The sequence below is a fragment of the Lampetra fluviatilis genome, chromosome 22 (assembly GCF_964198595.1).
Source record: "Lampetra fluviatilis chromosome 22, kcLamFluv1.1, whole genome shotgun sequence".
NCBI lineage: Eukaryota > Metazoa > Chordata > Hyperoartia > Petromyzontiformes > Petromyzontidae > Lampetra > Lampetra fluviatilis.
In genome coordinates, this window is record NC_136296.1 from 13,076,054 (window position 1) to 13,099,074 (window position 23,021).

The 23,021-nt window shown below is 50.4% G+C and overlaps 1 protein-coding gene across 10 annotated transcripts in view; it reads right to left on the minus strand.

The window, feature by feature from the left end:
* LOC144938578 (receptor-type tyrosine-protein phosphatase kappa-like) overlaps nucleotides 1-23,021 on the minus strand; it is a 195,089-nt gene that overhangs the window by 133,578 nt on the left and 38,490 nt on the right. For all 10 annotated transcript variants that reach the window (XM_078866540.1, XM_078866538.1, XM_078866534.1 and 7 more), the window contains exons 2-3: nucleotides 16,804-16,929; nucleotides 1,185-1,297 (exon numbers count right to left, since the gene is read on the minus strand). In XM_078866540.1, coding sequence (XP_078722666.1) covers nucleotides 1,185-1,297; nucleotides 16,804-16,929 — 239 coding nt within the window. The remainder of the gene's footprint in view (nucleotides 1-1,184; nucleotides 1,298-16,803; nucleotides 16,930-23,021) is intronic.

The following is a 23,021-nucleotide window of genomic DNA, read 5'->3' on the forward strand; positions in this document are numbered from 1 at the left end:
GCCACAGAAGTCGAATCTGTTTGTGTGTGGAGGTACAGAGGAGGAAGCGGCGGTGGTGTACATGGTGCGGCGGTGGGAGGGGGGGAAGTGGAGCAGGGGAGGTGGGGGTCACCGTAAGTCGCACATCCGGCCCCGGGGGGTGCGGCGGCGAGACATCACGGAGGAGGCTCGGAGCCGTTTAACCCCAATTACTGCGGCCTCGGCGCCCGGGCGCTATCAGTGTCGCCGGAGCGATCAGCCGACCTGGTTCCCACGGGCGTTTTTTGTTGTGGCGGAGATTTGTTTGAGGTCACGATGACCTCGTTTATTCTGAACGTGCTATTGGTGTCACGGTGTCACGAGACAGAGGAAAGACGACATTTACATTCAGAATTCTTGCAGGAGGAGCCAGTGGAACATCGCCCCCCATCCCCTCGTTAGAAGATGACCTTGAAAGGTGACTTTATATAACTGAAAAGCTTTCATCTCCAAAACATTACATGCTTTTGGAATAGTAAAAAAGTGTTTGAATGTTTTTATTTTCAAAACAGAAATTGTTTTTCTCTCTCTACGAGAGTGAGCGAGTACTGCGCATGTTACGAGTTGAAATTATTATTCACGGTGACTTCAAACAACACTCTTCCTTAGCTTTCTTAAAAAAAAAATCTAAGTAAAAATAAAGGGATAAATGCGTATTGCTGATAACGAATGTGTTGCTGACATGTACGTTCAGTGCGTGGCGCATGAAGCATGTTGCCCGAGCTACGTGGGGAAGGGGTGGCTCAGCGACGAGCACACTGCACGATGCACATTGCACTGAGCTTGGTGACCGGCCTCCCATACCTGGCCTACCATCAGTAACAAATGATATATTGCGCCTTGGTTGACTAAGACTTAAATGTGTACCTGGCGTGGTATATAAACATCGGCAATGGCGAGACAAAGGAGGCTGGTCATGGTGTCGGTCATCATACCCTTCAACAATAGATCTCCGACCTTAATAGGCTATTGCTAACAGCGCTTGCCACAACACCAAATGCAGTGGTGTGCGTGGCGCACTCGGAGTCACGCACGAGGTACACGCGGGCGTCCGCCACGTGCGCGGGGCACGTGCCGCGTTCAGGATGTGTTCGGGGCGTGCGCCAGCCGGGCGGGTGGCAGGCAGTCAGCCGTGCAGTGTCTGCGACACAGTGCAGCAGTCTCACCTGGTAGCTGAAGTCCAGGCAGTGCGTATCGTTCTCCATCATGGCCGGCAGCGCGAGACGCGCCTTGCTGCTGGTAGGTCGGCCCGCGGCATCGGCCAGCATCACAAAGGGGCCTGAAACCCACACGCACAATCCACACGCGCGACCTCTTTTTCCACTGCAGAAGCCTAGCCGTGCCGCAGACGTCCAATGCAAAGAATAGGTCGAGAGGCGTGCAGATGATGCGTTAACAGGCAATTAAAAAACATGCCCAACGTTTATTTTGATCCGAAATCCGATGATAGGATCAGTATGCAGTTGAAAGTATTCACAATGAGCCAGTACCGCCCAGGTTCCTGATGAAGCCACATGATGAAAGGCAAGGTGCTGAAACCTGGATTTATCTAGCGCCGAAATGTGATCAAATCGCAAGATTCTGCACAGAAACAGTGAGCAATATTTATTGTTTCGAGCCAGTCCGCCATCGGCAGGTAAACACAGTAAGGTTTTGAGCCTGGAGTGGACAGCACAGACGGCTGGGGAACAGAATTCGAGACAATGTGGGAAGCAGAGGAGAACGAGCAAATTGCCACTGAGCTAAGGTTGACTGGAGGCTTCGACGGGAAGACAGCGGAGAGGGGAGTGGTAGGTGAGTGTGTGCATGGTGGTAGAGTGAGATGAGAGGGGAGAGGTAGGTAGAAACGAGTCCTTAAAGGATCTTGGAGAAGAGGAGCGTGATAATTAATGTGATCTGGGACTGGGTTGAGGTGTTGATGCATTTCGGATCGAGGGGAAAAGGGAGTGTTGGTTGTTTAGGCCGGACCTCTTTTCAGTTTTCTACCAATACCCAGACTGGTAGAAAATAAAGTAAGGGAAGCATTCGCTCCCTCAGAGTCTTTATTAGAAGCGTCATGATGGAACATCACACACATACATAGAAAGGCACGTCGGTATTTTTCCAGAGTTGATGGAAAAATTAGTGCAGGCCGTGTCCTGGAAACATCTAAAAAGTCATGAAAAAATATATATTTTACAATATTATAACAGCCGGAAAGAGGACAATTTTTTTCGCATAAAACTCAATAATGAAGTCGTAAATTTTACGGAGAATTCCCACTTGAAGCGTGATTTACAACGCAAATAATTACACAAACTATTATTCATATGGCTATTAGGCATCTGCGGCATCGGGGACAGCAAGACAATTGGAAGGTCAAGCTGCAGGAAAATTGGGTTCAGCCCAAGCAAAGGGAGAAAATTTGCAATTTACTTTTTGTTTCAGCTGCTGGCCCCGAAAGGCTTTTTTTGCGAATCAAAGCAGCATTGAGCCAAATTCCCCGGCCGACTCAACACAACTTTATTTATAGCCAGCGGCACCACGAGATGACATGCGCGGCAGAACAATGTCACCCAAGCATCAAAACGCAATCCATCGCTGGGAGCCGCGCTGCTTCCCCCGCCGCCTCCCCTCCCTCCCCCTCCCTCCCTCCCTCCCCCTCCCTCCCTCCCTCCCTCCCCCTCCCTCCCTCCCTCCCTCCCCCTCCCTCCCTCCCTCCCCCGCGATCTTCGTCGGGCGTCACCGGATTTATCGCCGCGCCCGCCACCTGCGCGCCCGGCCTGCCGCGAGCACGCAGCACCTGCGCACGGGGGCCGCTGCCTCCAATTCTTCAGATGCACTCCTGTTTTTTAAGGATCACTTTTTTATTTTAAATTTGTTTATCTTGTTATTTTTCCTCCGCCAGCCACAACAAGCGAGCCGCGAGCGAGGCCTCAACTTTGGCACGCGGTGTGCGACCAAACGCGCCGCAGATACTTCTCCCGTGGACCGTATTGCAGGCGTCAGATGTCTTTTCTGGTGCTCGAGAAAATGTAAAAAACAATTTTATCGCGCAACCTCCTGCCCTTGATGAATCCCAGGTCGCCCGAGCGAAAGAGGCAATGTTTACATTTCCTTCGGGTTGGGTTTCTTTTCAACACAATTGCCGAGCACGGGCCGTAGACCCAACTCTCGACAGCTGAAAGTTTACACATTTCCTAAGCGGAGCACGGTTATTATTGTAGGGGATGGGCAGGGAACTCCACATCGGAGTGGTGCGAGGGAAGAAGCAGGGAGTCCGGTTGGTTGGCAAGTTACTAAAACGTTCATTAAAAAAAGTTGAACGAAGATAATGTAATGTGTGTACTTTTCAATTACAGGAACTCGTCCTTTACAGAGGATATACATGGCGATACGAATATTGGAAATAAAGGGGGAGAAATGTGGTCACCTAAAACATTTCATATACAAACTCTTGTTTGTAAATTTACGATGTACGCTTGGAATTACATCGAGAGACGGAACAAGAAAACACGTGTATTAGAGAACATTCGAAAATAAGTAATTAAAACTGTTCTTAACAAGTGGGATTGTGCAAGACATGTCATGGCTAGACGACACAACAACGGCTGATAGTCAAAAATAGCGACTGAGTGGCAGCCGAGGAATGGAACGCATCCACCCATGAGATGGAGTGGTGAAATCAGCTCGTGTGCAGGGGCTAAGTGGATTGTTACATTGTAGGATCATGAAAGATGAAGCGAGGCTTTCATCCAGCAATGGATTGATCTTGGCTCCTTTTGATGATGATTCACTACCAAGCCCATGTTTGTACATCTCCCTTGCGAGATGCGATGATGATGATAACGGCGATGACAGTACCACGGTAACTAACCCGAGCTGGAGGATTATCTCCAGATGAGCCATTCTGCGCACAATAATTAAGGGGCGCGTGACTTTGTTTGAATACGTGCGCTGTTCATTCGGATGTTGAAAAAATAATAAAGCCGCCCCGATGCAAATCGTCCGTTCGGAATCCCCCCGGCCACTCGCTTGGCGCGGCCTCTGACGTGGCCGTCCGCACCATCGCGGAAAGCACACAACGTGCACGGATTAATTACTGTGAAGGGTACTTTTTTATCTCATTATACGCTATTATATTCATTTGATTATTCGCTTGCCATGGCTCAACCTTGCAGTGTCAATTACTGCCACGCAACTAATTACTTTCAGTATTTGTTTACAGTTATGCGTAATAAGTCGGGTGTGCGGCAGCACAAGTGACCGGGGCAGCAGCAGCAGCACCTGGAGATATTGCTACCCATGTCTACACAAAAATATTAATTTCAGATATACATAGCAAGGGAGGCTGCCGCGGTGGTGTAATGGTGATTTGCGATCCAAACGCCGAATCCATCTGTGGCGCGAATGATGATGGAGCCGGTTTCTTAAACTCTACCCCCACTCCTGCCCCCATCCACCCACCTAACCCCCCCTGACCCCACCTTCATCCCCCCAGCGGTATGAATGGATACGCCACAGGTTGTCGGCAGGTCGCGTGCGGTGGGTTAAAATGCGAGTCACTCAAACCACTGCGGGACGTCTGGCCACCGTGGAAGATTAGGCCGAATACCCGAGAGAGGTGCTCCATCGGAAGCTTCCTCCAGTGGCAGGGCCCTTCCACAAGCAATGGCACCAGCAGGCAAGTGCAAGGCTGCACCGCGTGCCGTTTCACCGGCAGCAGGCGGCCATTTGAACACGAGGGGCGCTTTGGGGCAGTGTCAGCAGGTCCGGGGAGGATTCTCAAAGCTCGCGTCCTTGCAGCCCTTGGCGACATGTGGCGAGCAGGCCGAGCAACATCAGAGTCGCTTTCACTGAAGCCGTGCTCCGAGTTGGGTTCCACATGCCACGGACGCGGCTCTAAACCTTCTGACGACAATTAATTACAGTAATTGGAAGAGACAAATTAACGATGCTGCTCAATCCCAGCGGAGAGTGGCAGCAGATTAAATATCTCATTTTGGTGATTAAGCCTCTTTGGGATGTGACTTGGGGGACACGCGATGTGGCAATTTATTTTTCTATCATCGCTAACGGACGCTCATTTCCTAAAATGCTTTGAAAAGATTTCCCTTTAATTCCTTAATGAACCCAGATTTTATCAGCTGAAGTGTTTATTCCCAGAGGAATTTATTTTTAATGATAAATCGCTTTTACTAAAAACACCACGAATGAAACACAAATGAACGACGTCAAATGCACCGCGGTTTGACTGCCATTCCTCATTCTCGTGGCGAGAGATGGTTCGGGAGCACGACTCGCGGAACGTCCGGCAGTGCGCGATGCTTCGTGCCGTCGTCTGACTGCCGCATTTTGTTATCCCAGTTGGGGAGTACGGCCCAAAGGCCCAAACATAGCGAGCGGCCAGCAACACCGGGCCTATTGAAGAGAAACCATTTGTTTATTCATCAGGTAAAGCTCAGTGAGCTCCACAGCTCTTTTTCAGAAGCGATATGGCCACAATTGATAGCTCACTGAAGTGGTATATCCTGTAGAAATCTACAGAAACACAATACTCAAAACGAATGTTGCTATATAGAAAGGTAAAAACCGGAGGATACGGATAAAAATCCACACGACCAAGGAGAGAGACACGCAAACTCCAAATATACAGCAGCAGGCGTCAGGGTCGGGATCGAACCCACGACCTTATACCAGGCGAGATCGTTAAACATCTTGCCACCCCCCCCCCATGTTTCATCCCGACCGCCAGGGTTTTTAATAACGTCGGTTGGCCTCGGAGCAGTGTGGGACAGGCTGGGTGGAGAGCATCAGTTCAACTGTGGCACAATACAACTCTTGAAACGTGAGATAGAAGACGTAAGCCACGTCTGTACGTCGGCAGGCATTAGCGTGTCTCAATAGTATACCCTCAGCTAAAAACAACTCGCTACTATAATTAAATGTGATCGTGATAGATTAAAAATACAATAAACAAATAAACGTGCAGTTGAAGTGAACACCGAAACACAACTCCAGTTGAAATATTTAAGTGTTGAACTGTAAATACAAGCCGATAGGGGTAACAGGTGATGCATACTAATACACGGATACATTCAGCCACTGTCAGTGATCGTAAAAACATCCGAATCAGTTTTTCAGTAAACATTACGCTGACTTACGGCGTAATAACATCCGCTGTAAGAACGCTGATTTGCGGCATGTGTGGCCCAACCTCAAATTGAAAGGCTTCGGCCCGGCTCGCCGGCCCAGGGTCAGAGACGGCGGCGGCAGCAGCAGCCTCCTGGGCTTGGCACAGTCACCAGGGCTTGTGCCACAACCTCCGACCGCTGACCCACGACGGCTTCCCGCTTGCGTCCTCGTTCCACGATCCCTGGTAAAAGGTGGCAACCGTGCAGCCCTGCGTTGTGTTGCTTAAACCACTGCAGGTGGAAGGACTGTCACTCGAAGGAGCCCCTCTAGGCGGTAACTGGCCTACTCTTCCTCGCTGTCTTGGAAGAGGTGGCAGTATGCACACTTTTACCCCATCGCACATGGCCTGCCAATTGACCGACGGTCGTGAACCCATCCCATTTATCCAGCATGGGCCCTGGTGCAGGGAAATAAATTCCCCCCCCCTCTCCCTCCCTCGTCTAATTTCCCATCCTTCTTCGTAGACTGGAGCCTGGGCCCCTCCAGCCTGCGCGAGCCCCGGCGCAGTTGCACCGCCTGTACACTCGACAGCTACGCCACCGTCACTCAAACCACCCGTGGGCGATTGGCCAACATCATGAGGAAAAAGCGTGTTTATCATTGTTTCTGTCGGAGGGTTTTTTCTATACTAAACTGACTTCTTTTTTAAATAAACATAGTTGGAAATTATCATTAAACTTCCTTGTTAGGAAATTTTTGTTGACATTTATTACCCTGGGAGGAAAACAAAAAATCCAATTACGCACCTAGAGTTTTGATTTTTCAAGTTTGTTCATTTAATCGCAAACAATTAGAGATTGCGAATTTGTGCTTTACAGAGGCTCCTGTAACACCAAGACAGACACAAATAACTGAACAATGTATGGGAGATGACTCGGTGATTGCAACGGATAACTTGCCACGCTATGAACCTGGCACAGCTGTAGTTGGATTCCAGTCGTGGGTAACACGAGTGGCGAGTGACCAGCATGGTGAAGTATGCGCCTGATAATCCCCACAACCCGCACCGTGTGGAGGTCTTCATCCAGCAGCGGACTGACCAAGGGCTTTACATTTACAGAAAGATCTATATATACACCCAACTAATTTACAATGACTCTGAAACTGTATTCTCATCAACTGAAAGCGATGGCTCCAAATCCGTGTGGAGAAAAGTGTTAGAAGATTAATGCGACTACTTTGATTGGTGGGAGACGTGTCGGGGCTTTGAAATAAACGCTGTTTTCTCGATAACTTATGCCAATTATTTTAGTGGGGGCATCTATAAATGGATCACCCTGTATTACTACTATAATGAGCCAAGAATGTCTGTGTGTAACGCGCGTGACGTCACTCCACATGCCGCACCCCCGTCATAAATTTTCATGAGCGGGTGGATTTTTACACTCACGCACAAGAAGGTCGAGTGGAAATATTTGTTTTCGCAAATTCGCTTTCAGTTTGACGTTTCTTTATTGAAAGTGTATCTAATAAATAATTATATACGGCAACAAAGTGGATTTGGTGTCTTAATTTATTTCTTCAGCACTTGAGACAAAAGGTAAGTCGAATTTATGCTTCTACATTATAGTAAAATAGACATTTCTCGGTGATTTTCCAGACATTTGTATCGAATTCCAATTTATTTCAACCCCAGCGACTGAAAGCAGAAAAGAATAAAGTATAAAAGCAGCTAATTTGAACAAATTGAAGGTCAGTTATATACAGTCTTACAGTGGCATGAAGTTAGGTGTTTTATGACGTGGTTTAGTGCCAGATTCACTGCCATTAAATTTACACAAGATACAATTATACTCTGCTCAAATTTTTTCGTAAATATTACAGCTTCCTTCCTAGGATGGGCAAACAAGCTAATAAAGGATATATATTACAATGAAAGACAGCTTCTCTATGCTTACTTTGACGTAAGCCACTCACTGTGTGGCGAAAGGAAAATCTTAACACGTGGCCCAACCCGGAAAACAAGACTTAGATTGTGAAATATTATCATGATGATAATACTAAGATGTATTTATCCAGGAGAGTCACACTTGGTCTTAGGCCTCTCTTTCAAGACGGTTCTGCTGCCGCTACATGGAGTATTTTGTTGAAGATGTTTTCAGCCAATAATTGGCGAGTGCTTATGATACACGTGGGAGGAAACGGGAGCACCCGGAGACAACCCACATGTGAGGGAACAACGCTCTATCCCCGTACGGATGGACACAGATGGAGATTAATTCACTTTCTGTACTCCCGTCTCCTAGCGATCAAAATCACGATGTCTTATTTGTCCTGGAGAAATCCGACGATCAAGGCCACGGCACCTCCCCGACGTCCACGGGAAGTGAGGTTCACGGCGTCTGTTGGGTGGTCCACCAACCCGCGCTCGTGCCTCCTCCACAGCGCTGGGTCACAAGGATCTTTCGCACCTCGGAGGTGGCGACTATCAGACAGGGAGCCTCATCAGAGCGGTGAGCTCCACGAGTGCCTCCCACGTGCACCCCCCCTCCCCTTCACCCCCCCCCCCCTGCTAACGAGCACCGCCTGCTGAAAACGAGATTTAATTTTCACATTATCTTTATATTAAATATCATGTGAAACACAAAGTGGCTTATTTCTAATATTGGGACTGTCACAGAGCCACAGGAATGCCATTTTATCGAGACAAAGTGAAATTTCTAAAATAATTAAATTATGAATGCTACAATCACGACCCAGCTAGATCAACATTGTTGCTCGGGGCTTCCTATTAATGAGCGAATATACTCCGGGAGAATTCACTTTTACAGACGCAGAAGGGCCTCGCCGAGTCTCAAGGCTCTTTGTCACGAGGGTCCCGCTACAATGGGAGGAGCACTTTGAGGGCGAAGCGACTGGCGGCTGCAAGGGCCGACTTACTTCAGCGACGGACAGCGCAGATAAGAAGACAATAAAGATCACTTCACAAGCCCTCACAAGCAAAGCCCTTCACATCTATTGACAGTATTTATACGCACGCACGCACACACGACGCACACACGACGCATGCAAACGCACAGGAAGAAAAGCAAGCGATCCACGTGTTTCTATTAGCGAGCACCTAGTAGGCCAGCACGGCACGCGGGGGTGGGTGGGTTTGTGAGTGGCCAGCACCACTGGCCAATCTGTATGTTCGCACACCGTACTCATGTGAGGCTAAGTCGACCTAGAGAACGCGCAGGACCAGTTTAGATATTCGTCACCGATGTTGGTCATGAGCTGGAATCGAACTTGGGCCGCCAAGTTCGAAGCACAGCGCGCTAATAACTCCACCACTGCTCCCCACGGCACACACAAGCACGCGTGCACGCACAAACACACGCTCTTCACAAACTTCAGGAACTGGAGAAGCTCCCAGCTGCATAGGCTCTCAGCACGCAGAGTGAAACGTCGGACACCGTGCCAAACAACGCTTGGTAGGGCCCGAACATGGAGAGCGACGTGACGCGTCGCCACCGGGAGACGGGCGGGAGGCGACTGGCCACGTGGACACAGATGAGAGGTCACCACTCGAGAGAGGCCCTTTCCCAGCTTTTAGTGATAAATATTTCCCAGCTTTTAGTGATAAATATTTCCCAGCTTTTAGTGATAAACCCGGCCACTAAGCATTCCGCGCTTCCGAAGGCGAATTTAAATCACAGCCTAAAAATGTGTTCCAAAACAGATAAAAATGTTTGAAGAGAACAGCAAAGTGGTGCGATTATTTTATTCTGCAGCTCTCCGTGAAATTGAACGGCGGAACAAAAAAATAATATTGAATGCGAAACGCTGCAGCACGCGCATGGCGCTAGATGACAAGACGCAAGACGCTCTAAAATTCCAATTTGTAACACGAAGACCGGGAGATAAAGCCGCCGTTTCCCCTTGCGGGCGGCTCCTGGAGCAGGGAATGCATTAAGACAAAAGGAAACGCTGCAATATCTTCACGGGGGCGTGCCGGCTTCAAGAACCGGCTGCGCAACGTGTTTGTTTGTTGCGCGCGGCGGCATGTGGATACTCTGGTCTCCAACAGGTCCCGAGAGGTGCTGCTGCATTTTTTTTAACGCAACTGGAGTCCATGCGTCATTGGCATACCTGTCTGAACGACCCCCTCCCCATTCCCCGCTCCCCACCTCAAGACCAAACACCTCCCCTACCTCATTCATCGCGCACCGCTCTGGGAGGCGAGTGCACGGAGGGCAGGAATTCTCTTTGTTTCTCTCTCGCAGCTGTTAAAGCATTCCACGGTCACCTGACCGAGGGTGCGGAAATATCTCCCGTGTGACGAACGCGTTCCTCTCGTCGCGACGTGACACACAGCGTACGGCTCCACTTTAGAAGGCACAAGAAATCCGGGACATGTCACGTGGACAAGATGAAGAATATTATATCACAATACCAAGCATAGGGCAGAATTGCATTTAAAATCATCGTCATGAGTGGTGGAAGAATTAATAACCTTACGCCAATGTTTCAATTGCCTTGCTTGGAGATGGAATCCAACTGGTGCCATCTGCATTGCAAGTCCAGTGTCAGAACCAAGACGCCATTATGGCAGCTTCCTTAACTCTTTATACTATAAAACTATTTATAATGTCAATTATAACGATAATAAAGTCTCCCACTGCTCCTCACAATAATGAGTCTTACCATGTAACGATACAAATGCAGAATGAATGGCACGCGTGTTGTTTAATAGAAAGATAATCATGACACACGCATTCATACACACACATGTAGATCCCCCGTATCGCCTTAACAGATGGTTGGGGCAAGCGTTGTTAGCGAGCACCGATCAAAACCAACACGGAACATGAAAGGGTGGCATGACCAGCAACACAGCTAGCCACTTTATCTTCCCAGTGATGATGTTAAGCCCGAGCCGACCTAGGGGAGGCCTAGGACCGGTTCGGATATTCCTCATCTATGTTGGCGTTGAGCGGGAATTGAACTCGGGTGGAAAGGGTTTGTAGGGCATTGTGCTAGCCACGACCACTCCCCCACGCACACGCACGCATAAGCGTAAACACAAAAGTGCTGCTCCCGCACGAAACTTCACACACCGCGCAGGCAAAGCTCGCGTGTTTGTGCAGGAACAGGAAGGCACCAGGCCATGTTTAAAAAAGAAAAAAGTCGGCGTTAAATGTTTGTCGTTGCACTCCCCTGCAGAAGAGAGCCCCCCCCCCTCCCCCCGTGCGGACGCCGACCCAGAGCATCGCACGGCCGCCCACGGAGTGTCTGGCACCCGATGGCCGAGCGTGCACTACACGTAGGCCACTGGCGCGCTCACCAGACCCTACACTTCTTTTAAATACCAATCGACGAGCGAAGAATTCCTTGGGGTAACTGGTCAGGACCATTTATTCTAAATTATATATAGCAAGAATAATTTTGGTTGAGAAATAAGTCAAAATGATAGCTTTCAGAATAGAGATAAAATGAAAATAACAGGGCTCACCGATGATGATGCTGTCAAAGCAAAGACAATTAAGTGGAATTGGGCAGCACTCGTCATGAGAGAATCTGACGAGCGATGAGAGAGAAAACGAACTCCATTGGAGCGCAGACCGAGAGAAGGGAGGAGAAGCAGAGGGACACAGCGGAAGAGACAACAGCAGCGGCAGCGGCAGCAGCAGCAGCAGCGAGACGACATCACAGAGGTCGGAGGTCGCGACCGGACAGAAGCGGCTGGGGAAAGGAATTGGGGAATGTGGGAGGCCTTTGCCCAGCGGCGGGGAGTTACAAATTGGCAAAAACAATTGCAACGACAACAATAACAGCATCAACAACAACATTTATCAGAGACGAGGTGAGTGGCCCTCAAACGTCCTTCTGAGAGTGACTTTGGCACAGAAAGCACCTCGAGTGAACAACGTCGACTGAAACCATTTATTACTAGATTGTTCGAAATAATTGAAAATAATGGGAACCAAAACATCGTGTACTCGTTGGGGAGTCGCTTGCCATTTTACTTTCAATTCAGAACATATTTACCGGAGCCAAGCTCAGCCTGCAGCACATGCAAGTGAAGCAGCCAATGGAAATCCCCCGCTGGAGGGGTTCGTGCGACTCGGTGGACTAATATCATTTCAGTGGCGAGTCCAGGTATCACCTGCTGATTATTAAACCATGCTCTCAAGGTAATGCCCAAAACAGCTGCCTTGTTGGATCTCGGAAGCTTAGCGAAGTCGAGCGTGGTTAGTCCTTGGTTGGGAGACTCCTGACATAGCGGCCATTGTAGGCTTAGGCTCAGAGGTGGCAAGGAAAAACAGTCAGTTGAGCGATCCATCTGTGCAGAGCGTTGGGTGTTACATGGCGTGGAAGCACAGTGGTAACACGTGTGCCTCAAAGCAAGACATTACTGGGTTCCATTCCTGACTTGGGCACCTATCTATCTATGTCGAGTTTGTATGTTCTCCCCCTTTCATGCATGGGTTTGCTTCAGGTTGTCTGGTTTCCTAGCATAGCTAAAAACATGCCATTGGTGTTGGTCAACAATGTAGCAGGACTGAATAAGAGTCTTCGGATTCAGCGAGGCTCTCCTGCTTAAGGGGCCGACATATTTCTCATAGTTCTCTCGCCTCTTTCATTTTTCTCGCAACAAAAACAAAAGCCCCTTTCTGGGAGGCAAGAACGGAAATGTCACGGAACGGCTCTCAGTGGCTCAGGGCACCTGCAGGCCAAGCGCGGCGTGGCGTGGACTGGCTTCATCAGTTCCCAACGTAACAACGCATAAACAAATATCACAGCACGCAGCAACACGACAAACTCACTCGCCACCGCAGCTGCGGGCTGCAGGAAGAAAAGTAAAACGGCACCTGGGAATTTTACATCAGGAGAGGCAGGCTGATCGTGCACGTGTGGAGCTTTCTTTTATTGCTTTGTTATGTTTATGTTTTTCTTCCTCTTGGTCACGGCTGCTGAGCACAGGGCCCACAGGGCCCAAAGGGCCCAAAAATGCCAAGCGGCCAGCAACAATCATTGCTCGTCTCTTCTGGCCGGGACACCACAACACAGACTCGACCGCCCGCAGTCGGCCACGGACGCCACTGTGAGGTCCACCTGCAGCAGTCAGAGGCTTGACCACATCATGCGTCTTCTGCGTGACGAGCTACATTGGTTTGGGGTAGAGTTCAATCTTTAGCTGCCCACCTACAAGGTGCTGCTCAGAGGGGCGGGTGGGAGGCCGCCCCGAGTATCGAGCAGACCACATGCGTATCGGTGTCCACCAATGAGCCTACACATCTTCTGGGGTCTCCTGCGCCTTCCGGCTGGTTTGGTCATAGCCAGGCTTAAGAATAATCTAAGTCAATCACAATCTCCGCCCCCTCGCGAATACCCACCTTCACACCCACCTTCACACCCACCTTCAGCCCACACCTGCCCAGCCGCCCAGCTGTAGAGCAACTGCACCAGACCCCATGCCAACCACGCCACACCACCGCGCCGGTCCCCCCCCCCCCACCAAACAACCAGCGACTCTGCAACCCCCAGTCAGCTCACCCGGTGCCTCCCAGTGACGATTTGCCACCTCTACCGGTCCCTGGACAAATGGATCCACGCACAGGCCGTGTTGAACTCCCTCCGTGACGAACGTCGCGAGGGACCCTGTCCAGTCTCCCCCACACCGGTGCCCATAGCCTACCGCCAGCGCAACTCCGACCCATCGGCCCCGGAGCAGTTGCACTGCCTGCACACTCGAGTGCTACGACAGTGTCGTCGACAGTCAGGAGAGTCAACTCAGCGAGAGCTCGGCGTTGCCACCTGTCCTGGTTTTTTCCAGGATCGTCCTCTCTTTGAAGTGGCTCTCCTGGGAAATCTGCTTGTCTTCCACGGCACATGAAAAGTCCCCGTTTTTGTCAGTTGTCTAATAATGCACCGCTCGAGACAACGCATTCGCGTGTTTTTCTCCCCTCTTGCAGTGTTGTGAGATATTCTTCCGCACGTCACATGCCCCAGATATTTTGTTTCACCGAATAATGGGAACGAACTGGCCTGCCGCAATAACACAAATTTACAAGCGACACGCTCCTCCGAACTCCCCACGCACGCAACGCCCAGAGGAAATAACATTGAGAGCGGGGGAGATGTCACGACTGCCTCTGCCAGCTCCTCCCAGATGTGGGTGTGAGGGTTGAAATCCACGACATCGTCCAACAGCCAGCCACGACAGGTTTTTCAGTTGCCTCAAAGCGCACCGCTCAAGACAACGCACGCCTATGTTGTTGAGATGTTATTCTTTCTGATTTTTCCACGATACGTCCCGTAATTTTTTGTTTGTTTGTACAGCTCAGGAAGTGGTGACCCTTTTGAGCGGTGGCGATCCTTTTGAGCGGTGGCGATCAGAGAAAACGTGGCAAGGGTTCTCAATCCCTGGCCCTGCCACCACTCATAATTGAACTACTTTCCACCGGTAAATAAATCGCCCTACGGTGCCACGCTAATAACCTTCACCTGATCAGGGGCCTCCTCAACGAGCCTCGCCTAGGCATTGCCCGCGGGAAGCCACGGCCCACGGCGCACTTACAAACACCGCCAATCTATTGAATGCAGCTTGGATGTATTTGTATATTTACATATTGCCGTTAAACATCTTGGGCACTAACCAGTTGTTCTATTGTGTGTTTTAAATGGATTATTTTATACCACTGCACCCATTCCACATCGCTAAAACACCACTGCATCCATTCCACTTCGCCAAAACAACTTTGGCTCATGGCACAACATTAATTGTGCCATGAGCCAAAGTATGAGAATTTGCATAAACGGCCCATCTGTTAGTGGAGGAGCCTGAATAATGTGAATTCCATCTCTCTGTGTGGACGTCGTTTGTTTATTTTTAAATGGCATGCAAATGTGACGGTTCCAAAATTGTTTGTGACTAAGTAACATTTGTTTTTTAAAGATGCAGCCCTGTAATTTCATGCTCACGTTCCTGCTGATGGAAGGGTCTCTACCGAAACAACTCAGGAGAGCACCTCCAGAGGGTACTTGGCCTACTCTTCCACACTGCACTGATGTCTTGGAAGAGGTGGGTGTACCCACACTTTACCCCACCGCCCGCGCCTTGCCGATCGTCTAACTGTGGTGTATCCACCTATACTGCTGGGTTCACAGAGGCGGGGAGATGCAAGATACTCGCACAATCCTGTCAACTGCCGCGCCGAGAGATAGGATATGATTTCCAGTCCAGCTTGCTGACCGTTGCACTGCGGCAGCGTGGGGCTGCCACCTCCGAGAGACAAGCAGAGCAAAGCAAAGGCCTTGCTCTGTTTGCCCTGTGCCACTGGCCCGAGTGGCTGCAATGGCACGTGACACAATGGCAGCGTGACACAATGGCACGTGACACAATGGCACGTGACACAATGGCAGTGTGACACAATGGCACGTGACACAATGGCAGCGTGACACAATGGCAGCGTGACACAATGGCAGCGTGACACAATGGCAGCGTTACACAATGGCACGTGACACAATGGCACGTGACACAATGGCACGTGACACAATGGCACGTGACACAATGGCAGCGTGACACAATGGCACGTGACACAATGGCAGCGTGACACAATGGCAGCGTGACACAATGGCAGCGTTACACAATGGCAGTGTGACGCAATGGCAGCATGACACAATGGCATGGTAACACAATGGCAGCGTGACACAATGGCAGCGTGACACAATGGAAGTGTGACACAATGACACGGTGACACAATGGCATGGTGACACAATGGCATGGTGACACAATGGCAGCATGACACGATGGCAGCGTGACACAATGACACGATGACATAATGGCACAATGGCAGCGTGACACAATGACACAATGGTAGCGTGACACAATGACACAATGGCACGATGCTTAAGAGTCACCCTCTGTGTTTGAGAAGGAAACACAGAAGTGGGAATTGCACATCGACGTCCGAGATTCCCCTTGAGCGGCCTCTACTCCGCGGATGGTAGAAGCCTGAACTTTCCCACTTGCTTCTGCGTATGAGAGTAATAGTCGACGTAGGACACTCAAACCAATGATTACGATAATTTTTTCTCAAAGCTGGAAATCAGCCAAATTAACCGCAGGATCGAGTTTAAGGAGATTGTTCTTTGTTGCGCAGTCATTGGCGACCGGGCCGAGACCATCAACTCACAGCACTCGGGACCCGGTTTAAATCACAGGCCACCGAAACCCAGAATCAAACCCAGGAGCTCGCGCAATTGAACCTCAACAAAACCCGAAGCAGCACGACACCCCACCGTGATCCCACAGGTGTTGTGAACGAGAAACACTGTACACATGCACCGATTCGGTGACGCTACCAGACTTACACGCTGTCCTCGTGTTTAAATCGGAGATTGTAACGGAGGCGCTCGTGCCAGGCGCGCCGTGCGGTGCACGGACACGGGCCGCGGTGAGACGACGCCTCTGTGGGGGTGGGCGACACCGTGATAAATGTGGCCGGGCTCCTCAAGGGCACATCCCTAACAGCAAACGCAACATCACACTACACAGTTCCGTTCACGTTGTATCATCTTCACCAGAGTCATCGTGACCCCGCGCTACGTACAGACAAGCCAAATGGACAGAGCTGGAGCAACGCTGCCGTCGCTGACCACGCCGCGCCCCTGACCCCTCACCTGCCGGGGCCTCCAGGCCGGGAATGGAGTCCATCTCGTGGGTGGGAACCTCTTCCCAATCAAAGTCATCCTCGGGATCCTGGTGGAATCCGCAGGCGGGGAAGGTCACGCCGATCGTGCAGCCGCCTGTGCTCGCCGATGAAAAAGAGGGAGGAGAGAGGGGTGGGGGGGGTATAGAAATGTTTTAATTTAACGGACGTAACAAGAATGGCCACCCCATCCCACGACCCTCGGAATGGGGCGGCCGGGCGTGGAGACGCACGCGGCACCGCATCGCGTCAACGACCACCGTCCACTCGCAACAGAAACGCGGAGCCACACGTGGCGAGCATTGTGTGTGCGCTACACACAATACACACGAGGTGAAGGTGCACCCCGAGCCCCGCCCAGTAGTGTGGCCAGCACCATGCGTCGTCGCCGTTGTCTCCACAGCGCTGATGTTTTACGTGGTGCACCAGGTGTTACTCATCTAAGGCAGAGTGGACCTATGGGAGGACCCAGGGCCGGTTCAAATGTCACACTCATCACTGATGTTAGCCGCATCCGGGAATTGAACTCAAGCGGCCGTGTTCATAGGGCAGTGCAATAACCACGAGGCCACCGGTTTCCATGGACACACACGTGAACCCTTACACACACTCAAAGACAAAGACACAAACGCACGCACACACACACACGCACACGCTCGTCAAATTCCAAGAGCTTCCGTGAGCAGCAAACAGGAGGCTGCGCACGGCTTAAAACCAAGCACACCCGTGGAACGCTCACAGAGCCAACCGAATCCGTCGTTCGCTGGACGTTAGACGCAGCACACAGCGCACACCCTGGCGGACCTCCCTGCAGCGACAGCGGCCACGGTCTCCACACGCCTGAGGCGCCCGAGCCCCCCGGACCCTTGGATTTAGCCAGTGGCGTAGCGTGGTTGGAATGGACCCTCGTGCAAGAAATTAAATTAGCCCACCCCCACTACCACTGCCCCCCCCACCCCGTGTCCAATGTGTGCCCTCTTGTAACCCGGTGCCCGGGTCCCTTCCGGCCCGTGGGTCCCGGTGCAGTTGTACAGCCTGCACACTGGATGGCTACACCGCCACCAGAGTCAGCGGTCAACAAAGTGATGTCATCGAGAGCTTTGGTTGCCACCGGTCCTGGTTTTCCCAGGATCTTCCTCGTGTTTATGGTGGATCTCCCGGTACATCTGTAAATCTACCCCCCCACCCCCACCCCTCAGTCCATTAAAAGTCCTGGTTGTTGTGAGTTGAGTAATTACGCACCACTCAAAACAACTAAGTCACGTGCAGTGCTCCCCTCTTGCAGTATATCCAGGTTGACACTGCATGGATGTAGAACCTATTTCGCACCGTACGTAGCCGACTGCGCTAATCGGAGGTGTGGAATTGTGCATCACTGCTTTACAGAACCAACTGGCCTGCCGCAGTAAAGACAATTCACAATCTTATCTTTACTAAAGCAGAATCTTACATTTACGAGTGACACATTGCTCCTCCCCGACCCCCCTCTCCCCCAGCAACGTCGGAAGACATTTGCCACTGCCAAGTCACAGCTGTCTCATTGCTCACACGACAAACTGGTTCTCGTCAGCACCGGCGGCCAGAGAAAGGGGCGGCAATTCCACATTCTCGTGGCGAGGGCCACAGAAGAAAGTGCATAAAGCCAGACAAACCATAATGGGGGTTTTTTGCCGAATGGGAGAGACCCCAAATGAGGGCTTTCAGAAACGATGGCTGCCTTTCAACGTCGGCCAATTCCATTGCCCACCATGTGAGAGAAACCGCACTTGGCAGCGCCAAGAAAAGTGATATAATAAAAATCATCATCACTCTTAGCGCTCGCTGCAGCTCCACCTAGAGCAACATAAAGCTTCACGCAAATCGCTGCCAAAAAAGCTTAAGAGTTCTAGATTTGAAGCTTTCGTGACTGCAAGGAATCATATTCTTAGGTTTTTTCGGTAAAGTCACGTAGGTAAAACATCAAAATTAATGAAAATAAAATAAAATAAAACAAAAATCACGACGTTTCGGAGGCAACACAAGTCTCCGTCATCAGGTGGGACCGTCACATCGGGCCCTCAGGATGAACGGATACTCTGACCGTACTATCCGCCAAGCTGTCTCTCCCACCACACAGAAACAGCCACATGAAACTCCGACCAAAACCATCACGTTACCATACATAGCAGGCGTGACCAAAAAGATCTCCAAAATTCTAAATAAACATAAGATCCAAGTCCGATTCAGTACAGTGCATAAAATCCGTGATCTGATTCCATCTGTGAAGGATGTCGTTCCTGACTTACAGTATCCTGGAGTCTACAAATTGAGTTGCATTTGTGGTGATTGCTACATTGGAGAAACGAAACGTCATGTTTCTGATCGTGTCCGCGAGCACAAGTCAGATCTGAAACACGGCAGAACTGATTCTTATGCCGTTGCCGATCATTGCTACAACTCGGTGGGCTCTCATGAAATTGTCTTTTCCGAGACCAAGGTTCTCTGCAAACCTCCCGGCTACCATCAAAGGTTTGTACACGAAGCCATACAAATATACAAACACAGACATAATTTCAACCGTGATGATGGGTACAAACTTAGTAATCATTGGAAAGATGTTATCAACCACGCAAAAAAGACTTAATTACACTTTTTTGGACCATCTTATCTGACAGGCACTATTTTACTTTACTTTACCGAGTGTTAACATCCCCAGTTATTTTTAACAGTACTCTCTTCATTGTTCAGCCAGCATTGGTATAAACATGGGCATTTTCGTTCTTTTGTCTATCATGTGTATCAGACCTCCCCTCCCCCTCTCTGTCCATTGTGTTGGCGTGTGCAGCAGCAACCGCGTCCAAGCCGTCGTCCATTGTTTTGGCCCCGCCCCCCCTCCCGATGCGTTGTACTTAGCACTCCGTGCTGTCTTTGAGCCCCGCCCCCCTCCCTCCCGATACGTTCCATTCATTGGCTACCACATTCTGATGAGCTACCCCCCCCTCTCCTCCCCCCTTCAACTTGCTTATAAGGGATTACATCTTGAATCATTGCCTCACTTGATGCAGCTAATTCGGCTGTGACGGTCCCACCTGATGACGGAGACTTGTGTTGCCTCCGAAACGTCGTGATTTTTGTTTTATTTTATTTTATTTTCATTAATTTTGATGTTTTACCTACGTGACTTTACCGAAAAAACCTAAGAATATAAAGCTTAAGAGGTCTCCCCATGGTAACGCAGGAATCCTGTTCCACTCCATCCGCAAAGACATGCGGCATCTGTGTTTGAATTGCATAAATATGCGGTTGGCTGCTGGAATAATGCATAATCATGTAACATGTTCCGCTGCACAGCTCCGTGGTGTCTTTTCTTCAGAATAAACTCTCAGCACATGCAGCGAAACGTCGGACACCGTACCGAACAACACGTGGACAACACGTGGCACTACCCGAAAACTCGTCTCGGTGTAACGATTTGAATTCACAAGGGCTCATTAAACTAAACTATAGAACTATTTTTATTTTACCAGAAGCGACCTGGTCACAAATGAAAGCTCAACGAACTGGCTTATCACGTGGACATGTATAGCAGCCGAATACTGTAAATGCGTGATGTTGATTCGAAATGTGGATGGAAAAACCGGAAAACCCGGAGAAAAATCCACACGACCACGGGGAGAACACACAAACTCCAAATATACAGGCGTCGGGGTCGAACCCACGACCTCCTTCATACCAGGCAAGGGAGTTAACATCTCGCCACTGCACCGAGCAATTCTTATTAATAAACGGCATTGGTTACAATGGAAACAGCCTAAATAAGACTGTGATCATGAGTAGAGTCTACAGTTCTATCAAATTCCCTCTCGCTCTCTCTCTCAAAATGTGGCACTAAAGTTGATTGCCATGGGGCAAATAAGGAGTGTTCACAGCTTCACTGAATTTCAGAGACTGATGGCAAGGCATGACCACAAAACATGCCTTGGCTCGTCAAAAATGGCACCCATCAATACAAACTGGCGTTCGGTGACTGCCACTGTCGCGCAGCTTGGACCGGCTCCTACACCACACGAGCCCTTCCCACCACGCAACCTGACGGACAACTCCACGTGCAGGCACGCGCGGCGCAAGGAGCATGGTTTGTGAGTGAACGCGGTTTAAACGCCCCGGTGCAGTCGGCCCTGCCGGTCCCCTCTAGTATGTCGTTGTGAAGCAGTCCGATTGAATGATGATCCCCGCACTCGCCATGAGGAGGACTCTGTCTACCGGAATGACTGCTTCGTCTCGTCCACCACACTGCACGTGGCAACAACACACTCACCCATCCACTCACTCACCACACCGCACGTCACAGTAACAGCCACCCAACCACCCGCTCACCCACTCACTCACCACACTGCCGGTCACAACACTCCTGCTTCTGCTTCTCCCTCACACTGCTCCACTTTGTAACTTCCTGCCATTGTCTCTTTTATCATAAACTCGCTAAAATCAGAAACAAGTGAACTGTCATCGATGACAACTCTGACGGTACTGTATTCCCTGGACCCTTTGCTCAGGAGCCGTGTCTAAACGACGCCCACGCTGACGTGAATCTTGTCTCTCTCGCCAGGCCGACCTGGCCTATCAAGTGTAGTCAGTCTCAGGATTAAAATTATAAAAATATCGCGGGCATGAACAGACATTAGACACGTCTGAACACTGCACGTTGCAAAAGCATACGCAATGCATTTAGAAAATGACAAAATCTCAAAACCGCTGAAAATGAAGCGCTGTATTTCTTCTATCAACAGATGTGCGATGCACCGCGATCGCAATTGCAACCGACTGGCAAACTCAGCCCACATGCTCCCGGGTCAAAGCGAAACAAACACACGGTGGTGACATAGAGACGGACGCACACACGAGTACACGCAACAACGTTGACGTGAAGTCGGACCCAAGGCGATATACACCCTGCTCATGATGCAAGGTTCCAGCGAGTAATCGGGCGGTGACAGACAGGCGACTACTTTCTGAATTTACTTTCCAAAGCTGCGCGAGCACAGGCCTCGAGTGAAACTCGTGGTCGTGATCATCAACTTTTTTTTGGCAGCAAAACCGCGGCGGCGGTGGCGGCACAGATTTTTAGCAGCTGCGCACTCCACGTCTCCCGGTGGCCCCGGGCCGGCGGCCTCGCTGTGGTGCCGTGACCAGACGCACGGAGAGCGTCGCTGGCTCAACGCCACGGGCACAACGACCGAGGTTCTCGTTTTTTAATCCCTCGCAATTGTTGAGTGCAGGCCCCAAAGGCACCAAAATGCAAACCATAAGATCAACAAACACCAGCGTTGACATTGTAATATGCGAGTTAATTACCATCTTTATAAATAATACTCAGAGTTGATGCCTTCCTTGACTTGAGCAAGATGGTTGTAAGAACTTGTGGAAAATAGATGGGGGGGAATTCCAAAGTGCAGCAGTGCGAGGGAGGGAGCGACAAGAGAAGAGTGGTGAGCGAACATCCTGTGGATGAGACGAAGCAGGCGGCGTGTGGCTGACCTAGACACGGGCTGAGGAATCAGCTGCGGGGGAGGTTCACGGGGACCTTGGTGGCAGCGATCGCAGAGTTAGAGGGAGGTGACTGGCCTGTGTTGCATTGTACAAGGTGCCGTGAGATGGGAACTGGGTGCTCTGCCACAGTTATGGCAACAAGATTCCAACTTGGCCAAATTCTGCACACGCACAGTTAATTACGTCACAGTGCCATGACCAATGTCTGGTGGGAAAATTATTCGATTTGAATTTTCAAAACAAATCTTTACGTATTTTCCTCCTGGATGCACTCAGGTGACAGCGGGCGTGGGAGTGGTGAGGGCCCCAGGGGCCCACGGGCGAGGTTTGCGAGGCGGTGGCAGCACACGCAGCGGCTTGACTCAGCATCTTGCCGTGTGAGATTTCATTTGTTTCGTAGACTTGATACATTACTCCTTTCCAACCATTTGTTATTCAGAAGAAAAAAAACATGACCCCCACACCATTGTGGGTCATTACATTTCCATGTGGTTCATGAGGTTTGAAGTGGGCGGTGTGGGGGTAGGAGGGGGGAGTGAAGAGCAGGGCCGGTTCGGCAAGCGCTTACTATGGCTGGGGATAGAACTCCGATCGGTGGGTTCGCGGCGCTGACCGCCGCGTCTCTGCTCCGCACCTCCGATGAGCACGGTTGGCTACGTG